We start from the raw sequence: 21,507 nt of genomic DNA, 5'->3' as shown, positions 1-21,507 counted from the left end.
GGAAAAGTGTTTGCCCTGAGGTGACCCAACCACTTGCCTTGATGTCTCCTGGGTGAGCAACTTGCTTGTTCTTGCAGTAATCAGTCGGACTGCCATTACTGTTTTGTATTTTTCTGTCTGTCTTTCTTTCAAGAAGTACCTTCTGTTTTAGCCTCTCCAGGCTGGTCTGCTTGTCCTTTCAAGTGGAAATGTCCCACTTCAGAAGATTCTCGATGAGGTTCAGAATACCACCTATGGTCTTATATAATACAGAGGCTCCTCAGGAAGCCTCCTTCACTGGGCTCGTTGTAGCCCCGTTTTAGGTATTCCAATAATTATAAGCAGAAGATGGACTTACAAGCTTTCTATGGTGATATTTCTGGCTATTCCTTTCTCTCCCCTTCAAGTGTCTATTTTATAATGGTATGCCAGGGAAACCAAGATTGAAAAGACAGCCAAGCATCTTAACATTATTTCCCCCCTTTTGCCCATTCCAACCATGTCTCATTCCCTGTATCCCAGAGTCCTGTTGTTCCAAGGTTGTGCATACATCATTATTTACCTCTGTTCCACTTAGCCCATGCAAACCTGCCTAATTGTTTTCCTATCTGCCTTGTTCTTTCATTCTTCTCCTCCTTCTTGTGTATTGCCCCCCTCCCTAACACCTAAACTACCCTGTGTCTATTCCTCACCCTGTGCTCCACCTTCCCCCAAAACCACCCCCCCCTTTAGTATGGGTTCCTTTTCTTAGTCTTTTACAGCATTGGTCCTATATAGTATTTCTCCTTTGGTGACTGACTAATTTCACTTAACATAATGTCCTCAAGGTTCATCCATGTTATGTGGTGGCTTGTAGTTTCCTTGTGATTCTTCAAGGTAGCATAATATTCCATTGTATGTATGCACCACAGTTTGTTTATCCATTCTTCAGCTGATGAGCACTTTGGCTGTCTCCATCTTTTAGCCATTGTAAATAGTGCTGCTATGAACATAGGTATGCATATATCTACTCAAATACCAAGTAGAGGAATTGCTGGATCATAAGGTATTTCTATTTCCAAACTTCTGAGGAAGCGCCATATTGCTTTCCAGAGTTTGGACCATTTTGCAATCCCACCAGCAATGCAGGAGCGTCCCAGTCTCTCCACATCCTCACCAGCATTTATTGTCCTCTACTTTTTTGATCTTTGCTGTTATTGCTGGTGTGACATGGTATCTCATTGTTGTTTTGATTTGCATCTTTCTAATGGCCAGTGATCATGAACATTTCTTCATATGTTGTTGGCTGCCCGGATCTCCTTCTTGGTCAAGTGTCTGTTCATGTGCTTTGTCCATTGTTTAATTGGATTATCTTTTTCTTGTAGCGATGTTGTAGCTTCCTATATATTTTAGAAATGAGTTCCTTGTCTGATGTGTCATTGCAAAATATTTTTTCCCATTCTGTGGGTTCCCTATTTTACTTTTCTGGTGAAGTCTTTTGATGCACATAAGTTTTTAATTTTTATTATGTCCTAATTATCTATTTTGTCTACTTTTGCTTGGTAGTCTGTGTATTCCCTGAATTAGTGCCTTCACATTTGTCCCTATTTTTTCATTGATGGCCATCATAATTTTGTGATTTACATTTAGGTCTTTAATCCATGCTGCGCTGGTTTTTTTAATAAGGCATGAGGTAAAGGTCTTGTTTCAATCTTTTGCATATTGCTTTCCAGCTCTGCCAGCACCATCTGTTGAAAAGACTATCCCCTCCCCATGCAATATTATTTAGGTACTTTGTCAAAAATCAGTTGGCTGGATGTGGATGGGTTGATTTCTGTATTCTCAATTCTGTTCCATTGATCTTTCATTGTACAAGTACCAAGCTGTTTTGACCACTGTAGTGTTCAATAAAATTTGAAGTTGGGGAGAAGTTTCCAACCTTATTTTTTTTAAGCAGTGCTTGGCTCATCCTGGGTCTCTTTGCTTTCCATATAAAGTTTCTAATTGTTTTTTTCCATCTCTTTGAAGAATGTCATTGGAATCTGGATTGGGATTGCATTATATGTGTAAATTACTTTGGGCAGTACTGACATTTTCACAATGCTAAGTCTTCCTCTCCAGGAGCATGGCACATTTTCCATTTTTTGTAGGTCTCTTTTGGTTTCTTGTAGTAGTGTTTTTTAGTTGTCTTTGTATAGGTCCTTTGTTTCCCTGGTTACACTTATTCCTAGATATTTCATCCTGTGGGCAGCTATTGTAAATGGTATTACTTTCCTAATGTCCTTAAAAGGGATTTTAAGTTAAAGATTTATGACTTGTGCTTTAGGGTGAAAGCTTAAGGAGCAGCCATTTAAATAAGGCGCAACTGTTGGTCTCTCCCCATTCGGAGCAAAGAAGACAGAAGAAAATCAAAGATGCAAGGAAACTAAAAGGACTAATGGACCACAAGGACCCCAGCCTCCCCAACCCTGAGACTAGAACTAGTAGATGGCATCACTGTTGACTGCTCTGACAACTGGAGGTCCTGGATAGAGTGGGAGAAAAACGACTGAACAAAACTAAAAATCCAAAGAGACCAGGTTTACTGGTCTGATAAAAAGACTGGTGGAAGACCTGAGACTATGGTCTGACATCTTTCAGACCTGAAACTTACCTCCATGGCTCACTCAACTTTCAGTCAAATGACAGGTCTATAAAAGTGAACAGTAACACCAAGGAGATAGGCACTCACTAGAACAATCAACCTTATGAGATCAAAAGGGTAACATTCACCTAGGAATAAAGCTCAGAAGGCAGGAAGGAAGAAAAATTGGAAATAGTAAACACAGGGAGAATGCTATTACATTGTGGGGATTGTAATCAATGGCAAACAAGATGTGTATGAACTGTTGAATGGAAAACCAATTTGTTCTATAAATGCACCCAAATTAAAAAAAAAAAAAAAAGCTTAGAGGAGACTAAATGGCATTATAATACAGGTCACAGGAAATACTTTAAGAAATTATCTTAAAAAAAACAAAACAAAACTGTAAGTAACAGGACAAGCAATAATTAAGAAGCAGGTAGTGGAAATTTAACCCCCTCCTCCCAGTTCTTCTTTGATGACAGTAAATATTGCTTAAGAAATTTGCTAACAACCATATGGCTCAGGAATTGTCCTCATATCTCTAGAATCAAATCTAGCTCAACTCCATGAAAGCAGAAACCAGCTGTCCCCATCCATCTCTCTTGTCCCCACAGCACCTGTACATACTCCTGTCACTTTAATCCTTACCACATTATACCATAGTGGTTACCAAATTTTTTTCAACACATGTTTATATCAAATTCATGTTTTCATCCCTTGAACCTAGTCGAGTACTTTGTACTGAAATGCAGTTGAAACAAGAACATCTAGATCAAGTTGTATGCTGAGTTTTCATATCCAACTGAGAGTAACCCCATGAGTGCAAGTGCTGTCAATGTTTATAAAAAAGCTTGTAGGTTATACTGAAATTTACACAATAGGATTCACTACTGAATAAGTACTGCACGGCAATTACATTTATGATCTAGGATTTTAAAAGATTCTAATATTAAAACAGATTATGAGATACAATGAATGCACATAGTTTCGCAATTTATCTTCTGATAAAAACTGCTAAACTTGATAAATTAAACCAATTCGAGTCCTGGTGTAGCGCTACAGGGTAGCACTAGACTGCTAACTATAAGATCAGCACTTAACACCCACCATTGCTCCTTGGAAATCCTACATATGGTCACTATGAGTCAGAACTGACAATGGCACTTAACAACGCTTTATATAGCACATGATGATTTTCCCAGCGCTTATTATAAATTATTTGATTGACCACAACCATCCCAGGTGGTGGTGAACTGCTGTCGAGTTGGTTCAGACTCATAGCAACCCTTGATAGAATTTCTGAAGAGCAGCTAGTGAATTTGAACTGCTGTCTTTGAGGTTCAAATTGACCTTGCAGTCCACCAAGACTTCCATGTAGTGGAGGCTGTGATATGATCTCCATCTCACAAATGAAAAAACTGGATCTCATTAGTTAAATACCGTACTGAAGACTACATGGATAGTATTATGCTTGAGAATCGAGAACTAACCCTAAGACTTTTGACTTGGTGGTGATAGTTATATTCTGTGGAGTTGGTTCCAATTCAAAGCGACCAGGTACAGGGTTTCCAAGACTGTAAATCTTTATGGGAGCACAAAGCCTCATCTTTCTCCTGTGGAACAACTGGTCGTTTCGAACTGCTGACCTTGTGATTTGCAGCCCAATTTGTAACCACTATGCTATTGTTGCTGTTGTTAAGTGCTGTTGAGTGGATTCCGACCGATAGCGACCCTGTATAGGGTTTCTGAGGAGAAGCTGGTGAGCTTGAACCGCCGATCTTGCAGTACAAATGGCTTTGCAGTCTGGCGCATTAACCCACAGCACCACACCAGGACTCCTATGCTATTAGGGCCATTCAAATTTCTCTATACCTCACTAACTTTCCCCATGAAAAATAAATAAAAATGTATTTATACCTGCATATTATTGGCATTAGGGACATCTTCATGTTTCTCATCCAAAAGCTTTGAAATAATCACTAGACTGAGGCACTGTCTCAGTTGCCTGGAATTAAAATTTGAAAGTATTTAAAATATATTTTAATCAGTACTGCTAAAAAGAGTCTTTTAATTTCTCATTGGAAACAGCCACTGTGTTCAGAAGACTACAAAAATATACCTAAGCTTAGAAACACAGAAAAAAAATTCATGTACAATATGTGTACATAAAATTAAGAAGTTACCTGAAGCTCAGGCAAATCATTAAGAGCCTTTATTTTTTGACCCTGCTAGTTTACTGACAGAAAAATCTACTTTACTTCTAGAATTTCTTTTTACGAAAGCAAATGCATGCTAATGCATGTTTTTATGGTGTGTATCATTTATAATAAATTAACATATAAACTAAAATTTAAAAAATCAAAATGATTGCAGTTGACTTAAGAAAAAAAAAAAAAAAAATCAGTTAATGCCTGTTCCCACAACTGAATATGAAATAAATAAATCTGGTGTAATATTTAAAGAATGATGAATGAAAATAAAGGCTCCCAAAGCATTAATGTAAACATCATGAAGCTTCTTAATATTCAATTCTCACTTTTCAATACCTTCCACGTGATGTCCAGTTAGGAACGAGCTGTACCAGCCACAGAAGGTTGTGGGGATGACTGGAGAGTTCATTTATGGCTACACAAAGATCAGGCACCTGAAAACAAAGAATCAGTAAAATTTCTTTTCAAACATGTCATCCACATCCCTTCTTGTAATTTCCAATATTATAAAAAAGAGCACTTATTTTTAGAAATAGCATGAAGTCTAGAAGCTGCTGAACTGTACACAGTACACAGATTCAGGTTTATCTTAAAACTCCAAAACAAACAAATATTATCAGAATTTCATTTGCCATTCATGTTTTGTGTTGTATTACCTCTATATGCATTTAAATAGTCTATCTTGGAAAAACAATGATCTAAATATAAGTATCCGTCTCCTAATCTGTATGATGAAAGTTGAGCAAGATCATGTTCCTGATCTGACATTTCCTGCACTTCTGGAATCCTCATATTTTAGTACCCCATCAATTAATTTAGGTCTCTGCTCAAATATTACTTCAAAAAGGCTTTCTGTCTCATCTGAAATAGCACAGTATCCCTGCCCTGCCACTTTCTATACCATGACCTATTTAATTTTTGTGCACAGAATTTTTAGTATAGCCTGAGATGGTATTATAATATGCATTTAATTATTACCTAACCCTCTGATAAGGATGAAAGTCCCAATAGGGCAAAGACGGGTGTCCTTTTTACATCTGTATCTCTAGTACACTTACATTAATGCATGGCCCACAGTACCCCCAATAAACATGTTTATAGCTGCAGTTTTAGAAAAGTTTCAGTTACCAAAAATTTAAGTATACTGCTTCCCACAAAAGTCCTTTCCTTAGGCTCATTTTTTTATCTGCCAAAGATCACAGCAGAGCTTAGAAATACTATCAATTCTCCATGCATTACAAAGTCACACTGTATAATGCTTTATGTATAATGCTATACATAAAACCAATAAGGAAGTAACATTACCTTTGTGTTCCAATCTCTGATGTTTTTCATAAGATTTATCATGAGGCTTTGGAAGTCCACTAGAGGAATCTGTTTCAGCTGTTTTTCCAAACTCATTTTAAACAACATTAAAATCAGCAACATTATTTCATGATCCTGATAACCTTCTGGATGTATAGATGTACACAAGCCTAGAAACTTAAACCCAAACACACACACAAAACAACTTGAAATATATTTTGCTTGAAGAGTTTCAATTATAAAAGGTTTTAACAAAAGATGCAAAAGAGAATTAGAAAAAAAGCAAAGTATAAGATGTTTCATAAAAGAGGCAAGAAATAGTCATGTTATTATCTGAATTAGTTCATAGGATGTATATTCTCTTCATTTTTAAGATTTTCAGTGTCACTGACTTAATTTAGCCATTAAATATGTTTTCATACTGTCATCAATCCTCAGTTGCATTGCCATTTTTGGTAGATCAAACTCTTCTATTTTAAAACACTTTTAAGCATGGAAGTCTCTGGACCACTAAATTATATGGCAAGCAAATAACTGTTTTCTTCACACATCCTATTTTAAAATGTATGGGTTTCCTGGAGGACACTATTCTGAGTGAAATAAGTCAATCACAAGCGGATAAACATTGTGTGGGATCACTATTGTAAAAATTCAAGAAATGGTTTTCATTCTACAAGAAACATTCTTTGATGGTTATCAGGAATTAGAAGGAAGCAAGAGTAATTCACTAGCTAGAAGGTAGACATATGCTAACTCACATGACAAGGAAGGCAATATATTAAGAAGCAGGAGGGCAATATACAAGAGGGAGGTTGAAAGAATGATGAAGACACAGGCGGGTATGCAAGGGCTGAAGGGGAGAGAGGTAAATAGTGATATATGTACAATCTTGAAACAGTGTTATGTGTATGGATACATGGACAGACACAGGTTGAAAGGGTATGGGAGGAAGAGTAGAATATATACATATGTTGTTGTTGTTACATGCCATGGAGTCGGTTCCGACTCATAGCGACCCTGTACAGGGTTTCCAAGGCTGTACATTTTTATGGGAGAAGATATCCTCATCTTTCTCCCATGGAACAGCTGGTAGTTTTGATCTGCTGACCTTGTGGTTCACAGCCCAATGCATAACCACTACGCTACCAGAGCTCCTTATGTATGTATAAATACATAAATGAGTTTGAAAGAGTTTATTTGTACATAGGTAACCACAGGTAGGAAGTAGGACAGCGGTTGATGGGGGGGATTGCAATCATTGAGATGAAACCAAGTACATGATTTGTTGAATGTAAAACTATTGTCTATAAATAGATCTACAACCAAGTTAAAAAAAAAAAAAATGCATGTTTCAGAAACATATTTGATACAGAAACATTTTTGGTAAAGATATCCCTAAAATAAAAAACCCACTGCCACTGAGTTGATTTCAACTCGTATCTATTCTTTTTAGGGTTTCTGAGACTATAAATCTTAATGGGAACAGACTGCCCCATCATTCCCCTATGGAGCAGCAGTTGGGTTTGACCTAGTGACCTTTCAGTTAACAGCCAATGCCTAACCCACAGTGCTACCAGTGCTCTTTAAGTTATCCCTAGAATTAGGCAGTATTGGGTTCTGTTGTGTATAGTGGCCATGAGTCAGAGTCAACCTGATGGGTCCTAATAATAACAACAGGATTGCTAATTACTCTACCCTAAACTTCCCTTTCACTCCTAATATTAAAAAAAAAAATACAAATGATCTTTAATACAACGATTATTCCTAAAAATTTCAGAAACTAGAAATTGCCTAGTAAGATACTACTGATTTTTAAAGAAAGCATTAATAAGAAAATGAAACATTTTTAGCTCTATGCCAAAGAGACACAGACAATTCTTTCCTACCTTAACCACATTTAAAACATTGGCTTCAGGAAGAGTTGAAAAAATTGGCTTATAAGACGACTCTTCAGTTCCCTTCCCCACTGAGGTCATCTGTGTTTCTGAACTACTGAAAGTGAATAAAGCAAGGTGAAATTAGGCACAAAATAATCACTCATTTTAATATCAGACACTTTCAAGAAATTGGTTTTTATTTAGGTATGATTTACATAATGCATCCTTTTTAAGTTTTGATAAATATGTATGAGCTAGTGTAACCATCACACAAATCAAATCATCATAAACGTTCCTTCATGTCAGATTCACATCAGTGTTCCATCCTAGGCAAACACGAATCTGATTTGTCCCTAAGTACTAGTTTTCCCTTGAATAAACTACTTTTCATAAGGCAGTATCCTCGCTGCTGTTTTCATCATAGAACTCTGTAGACGGTAGCTGTAAGAATTCACACTAGTTAGAGGCCTCACCAACAGCCTAAAGAAATTGCCACAGCAATAAAATGACCAAATCCTAAGCATCTCAATTCTGCTTGAGGTACTAAGTGAATGTTTAGAGAAGTGGAGACACATGAACTCGACCTTCATAAGACAAATGCTATTTTCTGAAAAATTTTCAATACATTTATATGGTTAAAAATGATAAGGTATCAAAATACTATCTAATAGTTACAGTAACTATTGGCACATAGTAAGCACTATGGGTTAGTGATGATAATTAATGTACCAATATTCTTGCTCTTATAAACAATGCTTCACTGAGATAGGTAACGTTTTGATGGATAGACACTAAGGATGGAGGTGAAAGATCAACATGAGGAAGAGCCAATATAACATGGCAGATGTGGACAATAAAGGCAGAACAATTTGGTTACAACAAAAGGGAGAGAGCAGAATAGAAACTAAGTCAGTCTTAAATATAATGTGTAAGAGTTTGAGGATAGGGGACAGAGAAGTTCAAGGCTGTGCTTTCATAAAAGGAATCTTCCAACAGTGAAAAGCAAAAGCAGCGTGGAGGTGAAAAAACTCTGAAGGAGTGGAGATTTCTGCCAAGGTTAGGCCTGAAAAGAGGGCAGTGGGAGTGAAAAGGAGAAAATAGCTGTGAGAAGGGAACCACAGGGATGTGAGAACTAAGGGAGGAAGAATCCAAAGAAATTAAGCTATACCTTGCCATCAAGTTGATTCTGACTCATAGCAACGTTTTAGAACAGAACAGAACAGCCCCAGAGGGTTTCCAAGGTTGTAAATCTTTACAGAAGCAGATTGCCTCATCAGGACTCAAATTTTGGTTTATGTAACCAGAAGAATTGTGAAATGCTAGCGAGTCAGTTCTGACTCATAGTGACTCTCCAAAAGAGTTTCTGAGAAATGGCTAGTGGGTCTGAACCACCCATCCAGTGTTTATGCTATAACATCATACCTAGTGGAATAGCAGTTAACAAAGAACTGTAGTAATATCCCCTCAGTATCTGAATTCTGTGACAGTATTTTACTCTACTAATTTGCAAGCATCTTAATCTCTAATCTACTATTTGGGTAGAGTACACATATACAGGGAAACCTCATTTTATTGTGCTTCTCAGAGAAAGCGTTTTTATAAGGTTTGTGGCAACCCTGCTGGCACTACTTTTCCAATAGCATGTGCTAACTTCGTGTTCTCTATGTCATATTTTGGTAATATAATATTCAAACTGTTTCATAATGCTATTGTACACTTAAAGACTACATCATAGTGTAACTTGTATACACACTGGGAAACCAGAACATTCATATGATGCATTATTGTGATATTCTCTTGTTATGGTGATCTGGAACAGAATCTGCAGCATCTCCAAGGTATGCCTGTATACACCGAAAAAATGGCTTCAGATGCATGTACATCTTGGGGAGCGAAAGTAGAGTGAATTGTGGTCTTATCTCAATAGGATCCAGTCTGGTGCATTTTTCTGTTCATTCTTCCCCAGCTTACTCCTGCTCATCTGAGCTCACTCTTGCCTATTATATAGCGACAATGACTACAGTCAACACCTGCCTACTCAGGTCACCTAAACTAAGGCAATGCTTCAACTGTTAATTAATCAAGTAAAACAATTCTTATGCTAAGTATTAGCATTTACTATGTGATTTACTGCAATCATTATGTATCTTCATTATTAATTTTTATAGGTTATGCTCATTACAGTCAAGAAATATTTAAATCTGTTGTATACAGCATACAAAAATTACCACTCACTAGTGAATTTACTGTAGTCACTGGAAGGTGTAGATGGTTAACGTGCCCAGCTGCTAACTGAAAGGTTGGAGTTTAAGTTCACCCAGAGCACCTTGGAAGGCCTGGTACTCTACTGAAAAAAGTCAATGAAAATCCTATGGAGCACAGTACAGTTCTACTCAGATATATATGTGAAGTCACCATGACAACTAATTTGAGTTCATTTATGTTAGGTAATACAGCAGTTGATATTTTAAACTATTTATTGTGATTTGGGTGAAAGTTTACTGAGCACACTGGCTTTCAACAATTTATACACATTGTTTTGTGGCACTGATTGCAATCCTCACAGTACAACAGCCCTCATTCCACCACTTCCATTTGTCCTTTCCTATACTTTCCTGCCTTCTGAGCTCTGTTGTTAAGTGCCCTCGAGTTGGTTCCAACTCCCCAACAGGGTTTCCAAGTAGCAGCTGGTGGGCTTGAACTGCCAGCCATGTAGTCTGCAGTTTAATAATAATATAATTAATAACTAAAACTATCCTATGGGGCATACCAGGCGTCCTTATTTCTGGGCAAAATCCTGTCCTTTTGATCATGTACTGTTGGTGTTCACTTCATAGGCCCATCAATCATTTTGTTGTAAGTTGAGCCCCTGGGGTTAGTTTAGTTCCAAGTCTAAAGGGTTGTCTATTCTGCAAATCTTGGGGGTTCTACCAGTCTCTATCAGACCAGCAAACTTGGTCTTTTGATTTTCAGTTTACTTCTACATTTTTCTCCCAAAAGCCATTGGTATTTAAAATGATTATCAATTATGCAGAAATCTCTAGCTAAGGGTTTATATATAGTTGTTGTTAAGTGCCATCCAGTCGGTTCCGACCCACAGAGACCACCCTATATAGGGTTTCTGAGGAGCAGCTGGTGAGCTTGAACTGTCAACCTTGCAGTCCAGCACATTAACCTATAGCACCCCACCAGGACTCCATAGGTATAGTTACGTTAAGAGTATTTTAGTATTATTTGGGAGAAACGCTTGGAGTTTTTGGATGGGCTGGAAAAGCATTCTTCCTATTTTAATTGATGAAATACAGACCTTTAATTGAACCTGGGTTTTAGTTCATACATAAACTATCTTCTCTGCTTCTAGGATTATAAAGATAATTGTGCCAGTTTTTCCTACAGTGAAACCTGTGAGAATAGGAACTCAATGGAAATGCCTTGCTTTTCTGGATCTCTTAAGTTTTCCACCTTCAACAGGGTGCAGTCTTACCACTTTCCTACCACTAATTTTAGGGGAAAATGTTTTAATTTTTTCTTCTCTGACAGATTTCTGTCTCATATAGGTTCTGGCTTTTGGAGATCTCATTGTATTACACTTCTATAGTCCTGCTGTATTGTTGCTGTTGTTAAGTGCTGTTGAGTCAGTTCTGACTCATAGTGACTCTATATAGGGTTTCTGAGGAGAGCCTGGAGAGTTTGAATTACCAACCTTGTGGTTCAACCCGACCTTGAAATCAAGTGCTTATCTTATAGTGCCAAACCAGGATTGTTGTTGTTAAGTGCCATCAAGTCTGTTCTGACTCATACTCAGTATAGGGTTTCTGAGGAGCAACTGTTGAACTGCCAACCTTGTGGTTCAAACAGACCTTCAGGTCCAGTGCTTATCCAACAATGCCACACCAGGATTGTTGTTTTTAAATGCCATCGAATCAGTTCCAACTCATAGCGACCCTTGTACAGGGTTTCCAAGAGCGGCTGGTAAATCTGAACTGCCAAAAATTGTGGTTCAAACTGACCTTGAGGTCCAGTGCTTTATCCTACAGTGTCCCAAGCACAGTATACTTTTCCATTTCTTAAGGTCTTTTTGGTCCCTTAGAGACATTTTAAATTACACACACACACACACACAAGTATTTTTAGTTAAGTTCATTACTATTTCAATTTTTTCTTGCTATATAAATGGAGTCTTTCAGTGTAGTAAAGTTCCTATGTCTGAAGATTACGGATTTCTCTATTCATTTTGTACACAGCCACCCATACCAAATTTTTATTTGTCAGAGTTTTTCAGCTGACTTTTAGATTTCCATGTATACATTAAATGAATACTACAAAAAAGTATTTCACTGACTCTTTCCCAAATTTTTTAGCTTATTTTTTTCTTTGTATATAATTGCTTGGGTCAGTCCCTATAAAATGTTAAAATTGGTGATATTAATAGTGTTCTTTTTAAATTCCTAAGGGAATGTTTCCATTATTTCTGTTAAATACGATGATGGCTTTCAGAACAACACAGTTTATTAAGAATGTTATCTGATTAATAGATTAAGAATGTACCAATTCAAGATCAATATCAACTTTGAGAAATTAAAAAAAATCAAGAATGGTATTTATCAAATGAATATTACTATTAAAAAATTTTCATTTAAAATGATAGACCAGGCTTACTGGTCAGAAAGAGACGAAATCTGAGACTATGGTCCTCGACCACCCTTCATGTCTGGAAAGGATCCCACCTTATGGCCCAACTTTTAACCAAGCATTTGCTAAGTTTATACGGCAGACAACAACACTAATAAAGTATGCTCACCATGAAACTGTCAATCATTCAAAATCAAAAGGGCAACATTTGCCTAAGAACAAAGTTGAGAAGGGATGGGAAGGTGGGTAGAATGGAAATAGGAATCACAGGGAGGAAGCTGGATTACGAGAGGATTGCAATCATTGAGATGATGTCTTGAATGTAAAACTGATGATCTCTGTAAACCTTCACTTAATTCAAAATAAGTTTAAAAAACAAGGATCTGTTTAAAAAAATTTAAAATTTCTCAAAGTTGATATTGATCTTGAATTGGTACATTCTTAATCTATTAATTAAATACATTCTTATTAAACTGTGTTGATCCAAAATGTTTTTGGAGCTTATTACACATCAAGGCATTTCTATTTTGTGAATTTCTTTTGAAAAGATTCACATAAATATTTAAGTAAATGAATGTTCACCAAAGCATTATTTATAATAGCAGGAAACCTGGAAATAACTGCCACCTACAGAAAGCAGTTGAGTAAATTAAGGGGAATGTAATGAAATTCACGGACTCTTTAAAAAGTGTCATTCAAAATCACTTTTTCAAAAATGAAAAAAAAAAAAGTTAAAAACAGTTGGTTTTGAAACATATAATCCCCCTTTAAAAAGTATATACTCAAGGAAAAAAAGACTTCGAATATATATAATCCAAATGTTAACAGTGGTTTGTAGGAGGAAGGATTATAGACAACTTGTCATATTTCCAAAGTTCTTCAATGAACATGTATTATTTTTAAAAAACAATGAAAAGGTCATCTTAGAGGACCATGATTATTATGTCTTCACTTTTATAACAATATAGTTTTGGCATTATATATACTATGTGGTGGTGGTGGTAGTGTGCTGTGAAGTCAATTCCAACTCACAGCAACCCTGTATAGGGTTTCTGAGCCTGTAAATCTACAGGAGCAGAAAGCCTCATCTTTCTCCCGCAGAACGGCTGGTAGTTTCGAACAGTTGACCTTGAAATTAGCAGCCCGACTCATAACCACTATGCTACCAGAGCTCCTTTGTATGTGTGTGTGTGTGTATATATGTATGTATGTATGTATACAAAATGCTATACATCAGAGTCCTGGTGTGGTGCTGTGGGCTAATGTGTCAGACTGCAAAGTCGTTTGAACTACAAGGTTGGTGGTTCAAGCTCACCAGCCACTCCTTGAAAACCCTATACAGGGTTGCTACGGGTCAGAATCGACTCAATGGCACATAATAAAAATATACAAAATACTAGTATATTAGTATATGATCACTACTATTACCCATGAACAATGAGAGATTATTTATAGGTCCTAGATAAAGCAGTTCTATAACATAGGAGGTCATGAGTCAGAATTGACATGATGGCAACTAACAGAGATTATTTACTAAATAACAGGCGATAACATAAACTAGCAATTAATACAGTAATTAAAACGTAATGCCAAGTTATTACTGTTAACATATTAATGTATTCTATGTTAACAAATTTGCTAGAACCTAAAACCAAATCTTTTATTATTATTGTACAAGTGAAGATATAACCTTGACTGTGATGGAGGTCATGTCAATTTACATGTGAAAAAAAATCACATATTCCAGTTTAAAAGAGCATGCTGCTCAAGGCAGACCATTCCTCAACACTGATTCCATTGAAGTTGTGCATTCTCATCCACCTTTTCCAAATTGTTCTGCCCCACTAACATAACTCATTGCTCCCTAAGATTTCTATCTAATTTTTCGAGTTGCTGTAGATAAAACGCCAGATCTGAAAAAAGCTGAAAGCATAACAATGTCAATTTCCTGGCTGGAATATTGTATTGCAATCATTTAAGATGTGTGGCTCTGTGGGTTAATGCACCAGACTGCAAAGCTGTTTGAATTGCAAGGTCTGCGGTTCAAGCTCACCAGCCACTCCTCGGAAACCCTGTACAGGTTCGCTATGGGTCGGAACCGACTCGATGTCACTTAACAACAACAACTGGAGGAAACTAGACGAAGGGTATACAGGTTCTCTCTACATTATTTCTTCATGGTAATACACATTATTTCAAAATTAGAAGACTACAAAGCAAGAACAACAGACCTGTTTTGTTTAGCAATGTCAAGGACATTGATCCCCGTGCAGCTGAAATTCTGTTTATAAATTTTGATTCCCCCAAAAACTTTGCTAACAGCCTACTATTGACTGGAAGCCTTACTGATGACATAAACAGTTGATTCACACTGATTTTATACGTTATATGTATTATATACTACACCCACATAACAGCTATGTGTTAAGTTGGAGGAAAAAGGCATTTTGCAAAAAGTGCCAGATTTTTATGACAGTTTGCATAGCTGGAGCATGAAGTCCCTCCAACCCCCCCTGTCCCCCCCCCTTTTTTTTTAACACAATGGTTTGTACACTAAATTAATTTATCTTGAAATGACACGCAACTGTGGTTTCAGACCTCAATCCATGGTACATATCAAGCAATTCAACTTTTTCTTGTAATGTCATGATTTTTCTCTGCTTCTTGGTAGAACTTCCAGCATCACTAGTGGCACAGTGTAAGGGTCTCATGATGTTATTCAATGTTTATAGCATTGCACTAAACACGAAGAAAACCATGTGAGAATCAGGAGAGAGAATTTTTTACTGTAATACTCAATTTACTGGAGGGGCAAACTCTCATGTGGAGATGATTAGTGTCACAAAACATTAAAAAAAAAAAAAAAACTTAAGTGGACTCAAGCAGTCCAAACCCATGTAGTTTTACAGCCAACCGTACAAAAAATATATCCCAATCTTAAAATTTCTTGTTTCAAATGGCTAAGAATGAGTAACAGTATACCAGTGGACTTCTGGTGTGGTGCTGTAGGTTCAGCACTGGATTTAGAACTACAAGGTCAGCAGTTCAAACCCACCAGTTGCTCCTTGGAAATCCTATACAGGGTCTGTATGAGTTAGAACCGACTTGACAGCACTTACAACAACATCATATTGGTGGCTTCCAGGTACTGCCAGGTAAAACAAAAAAATCCAATATACTTCACTCCATATTAACGTGGTAGCCAATATCAGGTTCTTGGCTATAGGTACTAGGATTCTAGGATCCACTGCTATATTTTTAGTTTCTCTATACAAACCACAAATGAAAAGATTGAATTAGTTCAAACTCAGACTTTATGGCACAATTTGAAAAATCTACTTGTTCTAATAGATAATGACAGAAAAATGTTCAAAAGTGAAAACTGCATAAAATCCTGGTTTTGGTTAAAATGTAAAAACACATGGATAAAGAGGTTGGAAAAGAAGGTAACCAAATGTTAACAGTGTTTTTCTTTAAATGGTAGTATACAGATAATCTTACTACTTTGTATATTCTAAATTTTCCATATTTAGTTGTGTAATTTTATAATTAGAATAAAGTAAGAAAAATCCAATTGTTATCTATTAAAATATTTTAAGAATACAGATTCTCTCTGCAGAGACATCTTGTTAACGATACAGTGTTAACATATTAAGTAACACTTACACTAGATTGTCTTCGTTAAAGTCTGGCTGAAGATTTTCAAGAGGAAACAAAGATCTAAAATCAATCCCCATATTGAAAAACACAGCTGCTATATCAGATAATGATGGAATCCAGGGCCAAGTTGGTGAATCATTGAAGAGATCTAGTTGACAGAAAAAAAATATTTTACTTCCAATTCTGGGTCCACACACTCAGTTGCAAAGTAAATAACATGTATGTGAAACATAGATTAACTTTAGCGCCTTTGTATTCCCAATCCTCAAAACAAGTAAACCACAATGCTTATTCTAAGAGTTCTCAAAGGTGAGAAAGCAACTTCCACACTTTTGCAGTGTAGGCTTTCATTCTCCTCAGTGCATCTTCAGTACAATATTATTGCTCACTAAGACAATTCAAATGCACGGGCTAAATAACTGAATAAACGTGCTTACCTAGCAAAGTGAACCAAGACTTGGGTCACTATTATATAAAGGCTGCAAATTCCAAGATCTTAGGCCCTTTTCTGAATGCAATTAGAAAACTGAAAATACGTACCTTTGATTGGCGTTTCATTTCATTATTAAAAACTTCATATAAAATATGGAATTTTATTATTTTCAAATATAACACAAAAGGACACCATGTAATCAGTAATACAAACTGCTAATCACAGTAAATTCTTACTTACCATTCCTAATTGTTATTTCCATCAATGTACTTAAAATTTGCACAGACACAATACAGTCTGTATGAACTGACATCATCTGTCAAAAGTAGATAAATGAAAAGAGAAAACATGAGCATTTACTTTTTGCCAAACTTTATGTACATTTAATACAATAACCCTAGTTGCCCATTACAGATACGAGCAAATGGGCTCAGAGAGATTCAATTCTTTACCTAATGTGATAAATGGGAGAGTTGGTAGGTAAATCCAGATTTGATTCTGAAGTTAGGGCTCTTTAATTTTACCATACTGCTTCTCTTTATAAGTTTCATTTATAATTGTTAAGTGCCATTAACTCGGTTCTGACTCACAGTAACCCTATATTGGTTTTCAAAGAAGCAGCTGATGAATCTGAACCACTGACCTTGTGGTTAGCAGTCCAGTACTTATCTTACAGTGTCATAAGAGGACTTTTCATTTATAATTCAACAAATATAACATTTGAGACTATTGACAAATGCCTTTCTAGTTTATATTGTGATGCTATTGCTGCTCAGTGCTGCTGAGTTGGTTCTTACTTGGTTCCAACTCATAGTAACCCTAAATAGTTTTAAAGGCTTTGAAGCTTTGAGAACTTCATCCTTCTCGCAGAGTGGTTGGTATGCTAGACCCGCCAACCTGTGGTTTACAGCCCGGTGCTTATTGTATGGAACTACCATGTTTCTTATCATAATATGAAACCCAAAACCATACAAGAAAGGCTGCTAAAGTTAACATCATAGGCAAAAATCAAATCACAAACTAGCAAAAATATTTTGAAAGATATAACATATAAATTAATATGGCAATAAACTAGTCAAAAAGATATTCAGTGCCATCATAATCTCAGAAATGCAAAGAAAAACAATGACAAGATCATTAGTTGCCTTCGCAAAGATCAAGAACACTGATCAAACACCACAAATTTTAAAAGACAAGTTTTTGGGAACAAAACTTCAAGTTATAAATGAATAACTGAAATCAATGTTATGCTGGTCTTATAAAAGAAAGATTGCTTCTTTCTCTTTTGCTTTGGAGCTATGGGTTGCAATAAATCAAAATAAAAAATGTTAGGGAGAATAAACCAAACTTTACTTTCAATTAAGCATATGGCCTGTATTTTTATCACAAAACAGTCCATGTAAAGTATATGTACAAAACATCTATACTTGTGTTAAAGTATGCTAGTAGGGGACAGGACCAGTCACAAGCATATTGAACACAGGGCAAATTTTGAATAATCATCATTTTGAGGGGAGATGAATTCTATAGGTGGGCAATACAATAATCTGAGATAAGTACATGTGCAAAGAAGTATACAAAAACAATCTACTGTCTCTCAACTGGGATTGGGTTAAATATATAATACAGCCCTACAAATGAATACTAAAAACAAACATTATAAAACCATTAAGAAGGATGATAAATAGGTATACACACTGAACTTAAAACATCTGAACAATTCATTGTTATATGAAATAAGTTATAAAACACATGTTCCATTTATATTGTTATATATAGCAACCTATGTATTTTCAGAGAGACCTAGAATGCCAAGTAAAAACAGCCCCTGAAAATTAAGGACTTCAAAGGAGTTCAGCTTTCTTTAATGTATCTCCATTTTACTTGAAATTTTCACTTTCAAAAAATTCCTTTTGAAAATAGTTGTGGGCAAAGTAAAATGCCTTCCTGTTCTAAAACACTCATGATAAAAATCACAAAGATGCATACATTCTAATTATATCTTATCAGTTAAGTTTGTTGTTGGGTGTCAGGAGTGGAGTGCGACCTTTGGACCTGAGGTTCCTATCCTGTGAAGCTCCTAGATCCAGGGAACAATTGATGTCAAGACATATGGAGATCTCCAAGGACTGCTGGGCCTACAGATGCTGAAAGGAGACAAGGATCTTTCTCCAGAGCTAGTACTCCAAATTCAGAATTCTAGCAGCCTGAACTGCGAGAGAATAAATTTCTGTTAGTTAATGCCACCCACTTGTGGTATTTCTGTTGTAGAATTTTTTTTTGGAATAAACCTGTGCACATAGGAACAGAACTACAGTAACGGTACTTGTTTTACCTACCCTAATATAAACACCTCCATAACTAAAATAGTGATTTACCAGTGTACTGAAATGCCTTTCATTATTGAGTATCCTACACACTGGTTATACTATCACTTCCTTTATAGTCTCTTTACAGTGTTTCTTTGCTTATTCTCATTTACTGAAAGGATTAGATATACTATATTAATTTTTCTCCTCTGTTAATGTGCATATAAAAATTTTTAAAAGTTGGACTAGGAAATACAGCAGGGGGAACTATATATCCCCAAACCTCTCTCTTACCCGAAACAGCCACTTTAATACAGGTATAGGACACTGGACATTGTGATAAGCAGAAGTAAGGAAGCCTTGTGTTGTCAAAAAAATCTGATCGGTTTTTCTTGATCTGAAAAACAGTGAAATCAACATGACTGTACACCTCTACCACCACTACCACATCTGATATAATAAGGGAAATGAGCAAGTAAATCATCCTCAGACAATGGAGATGGACTGTACTGTGAACAGGTCACTCGTAAAAGGAATACAAATGATGGCCCAAAGTTGATCCACTCTGTAGGCTTGGTACAAGACTTATCTGGTGGAAAATCTCTTATTTGTTGGCAGTGCCTTAAGAAGCAGCCTATCAAGTCTCAAGTCATCTTCCATTTTTGTCAGGTTGTGGATGTATTTCATTAAAACTCAAAGCACCAAGTTTTTCTGGATCTTGGAAATTGTACATTAAGAAAAAACAGATCAGTTCAGGCACTATGGTAGAAAATACTAGTTGCCTATACAAACATCTCTTCTTGCTTTCCTTCTTCGTAACAGAATGGATTTAGCTTGGCACACTGATTTCCTGAAGTAAAATTCACTTCCCAGTCTCCCTTGTAACTACTCATGCTCATACTAACTAAATTCGTAAGTAGAACTGTTGAATGGAATTTTTGGGAGTGTGAAAATAAAAGCACCTGTAGCACATGTGTTGACAACTGTGGAACAGAAGAAAGATGTTATTGATGTTATGGTGACACTAACACACTAACCCTAGACTTCCTGCCTCTGAACTGGTTTCAGATAAGAAGGAAACAGGAGGGTTGTTTCCAAAAGTCCATGGAAAAACTCCATTATCTTTCATTTCATTTTGTCATGAACTTTTTGAAGTCTTCTTGTATATGTTTTGTTCAAGTCAGTTATTTTCACAGCTAATGTTATTATACACTCATTATAATCCTAACTAATAAAGGATAATGTGGTATACAAAACTATCCTACACTGCTTCCTATAATAAGAAAACACATTAAAGGAGTAGGAAACTGGGTAAGTCCATAAATAAGTTAGCCTTTTAGAAATTATATCAATTATATAAATTATGTCAACTTTTATACAGAAAAAGTAAAACATCTGTTTTTTTCTACTTACTTAAGAATAAGCTTTTCAACAGCACTTTGTCCAATAAAACCAGAGTCTCTTAAATCCAGCGTATGTTGATTAAAAATTTTTCCAGAATTGAGGAAATGAAATATTTCTTCACCCGGATGATGATCAGGAATAGCATCCATCGTAACCGAAAATTTCTTTAAGAATTCCCTGAAATAAAAAAAAAAGGGTGGGTGGGGCATTAAATACAAATAATTAACACTACATATTGTTTTGTAATTAAAAGCTGTATGTAAGGAGAAACAATTATTTTATTGTTTTGGGCGAAAATGCACACAGCAAGTGAGGTTTCCCCTTTGACAGTTTCCACACAAATTGATGACTGACATCAGTTACATTTTTTCACATGATGTTAACATTCTCCTTACATGTGTTCTGGTTGTTTCAGCGCCAATACTCTAGTTTCTCTTTCCCCTTATCTTCTCATCTTTGCTTTGGATTAAAGATTAACTTTTTGAATTTACACCGATATTTTTTTCTCCTTTAGTACAGCACTGACCTAATGGGTTATATTCTTTGAGTGTTACTCTGCTTTTTGGTTAACGAGGTGATCTCGGAAAAGTCTGATTCAAGGTTTAAAGAATATCTCAGGGCAATAGTCTCAGGAAATCATCTGGTCTCAGGTGGTCCAGTTAACCTGGCCAATTTTTTAAGAATTTGAGAAGAAAAACTTTTTTGAGTTAATCCTGTTTCATGGCAACCTCATGTATGTCAGAGTAGAAGTATGCTCCATAGGTTTTGTTTTTCACTTTATTGTGAGTTGGCTAAAAGATAATATAGCACATTGGTTTTCCATTCAGTAATTCACGTAACATTTTGATTGACTGCAATCCTCATATTGTAACACACTTCCTCCCTGTGTGTTTACTGTTTGTCCATGTTTTCTAGCCCTTCCTAGCTTATGAGCTTTATTCCTGGGTAAATGTTGCCCATTAGACTATGGTCCTGAGGCCCCAGATCGAGCGACACATTTCCTCAAAGTGTTTGGTTTTGGCTAAGAAGTTTTCAAAACTTTGCTCTTCATATGCTCTGCTATATTCATGGATATATTTGCAGTCCATATATA

General features: G+C 36.1%; 1 protein-coding gene across 1 annotated transcript in view; it reads right to left on the bottom strand.

Annotated features, from left to right (window-relative positions):
- Positions 1-21,507, bottom strand: part of FAM178A (family with sequence similarity 178, member A) — a 62,250-nt gene that overhangs the window by 26,554 nt on the left and 14,189 nt on the right. Inside the window, exons 8-15 of the mRNA XM_006831254.1 lie at positions 20,424-20,591; positions 19,305-19,407; positions 16,942-17,017; positions 16,275-16,416; positions 7,986-8,088; positions 6,100-6,276; positions 5,131-5,228; positions 4,502-4,589 (exon numbers count right to left, since the gene is read on the bottom strand). Coding sequence (XP_006831317.1) covers positions 4,502-4,589; positions 5,131-5,228; positions 6,100-6,276; positions 7,986-8,088; positions 16,275-16,416; positions 16,942-17,017; positions 19,305-19,407; positions 20,424-20,591 — 955 coding nt within the window. The remainder of the gene's footprint in view (positions 1-4,501; positions 4,590-5,130; positions 5,229-6,099; positions 6,277-7,985; positions 8,089-16,274; positions 16,417-16,941; positions 17,018-19,304; positions 19,408-20,423; positions 20,592-21,507) is intronic.

The sequence above is a fragment of the Chrysochloris asiatica genome, unplaced genomic scaffold (assembly GCF_000296735.1).
Source record: "Chrysochloris asiatica unplaced genomic scaffold, ChrAsi1.0 scaffold00003, whole genome shotgun sequence".
NCBI lineage: Eukaryota > Metazoa > Chordata > Mammalia > Afrosoricida > Chrysochloridae > Chrysochloris > Chrysochloris asiatica.
This window is presented reverse-complemented; position numbering and strand designations above follow the sequence as displayed.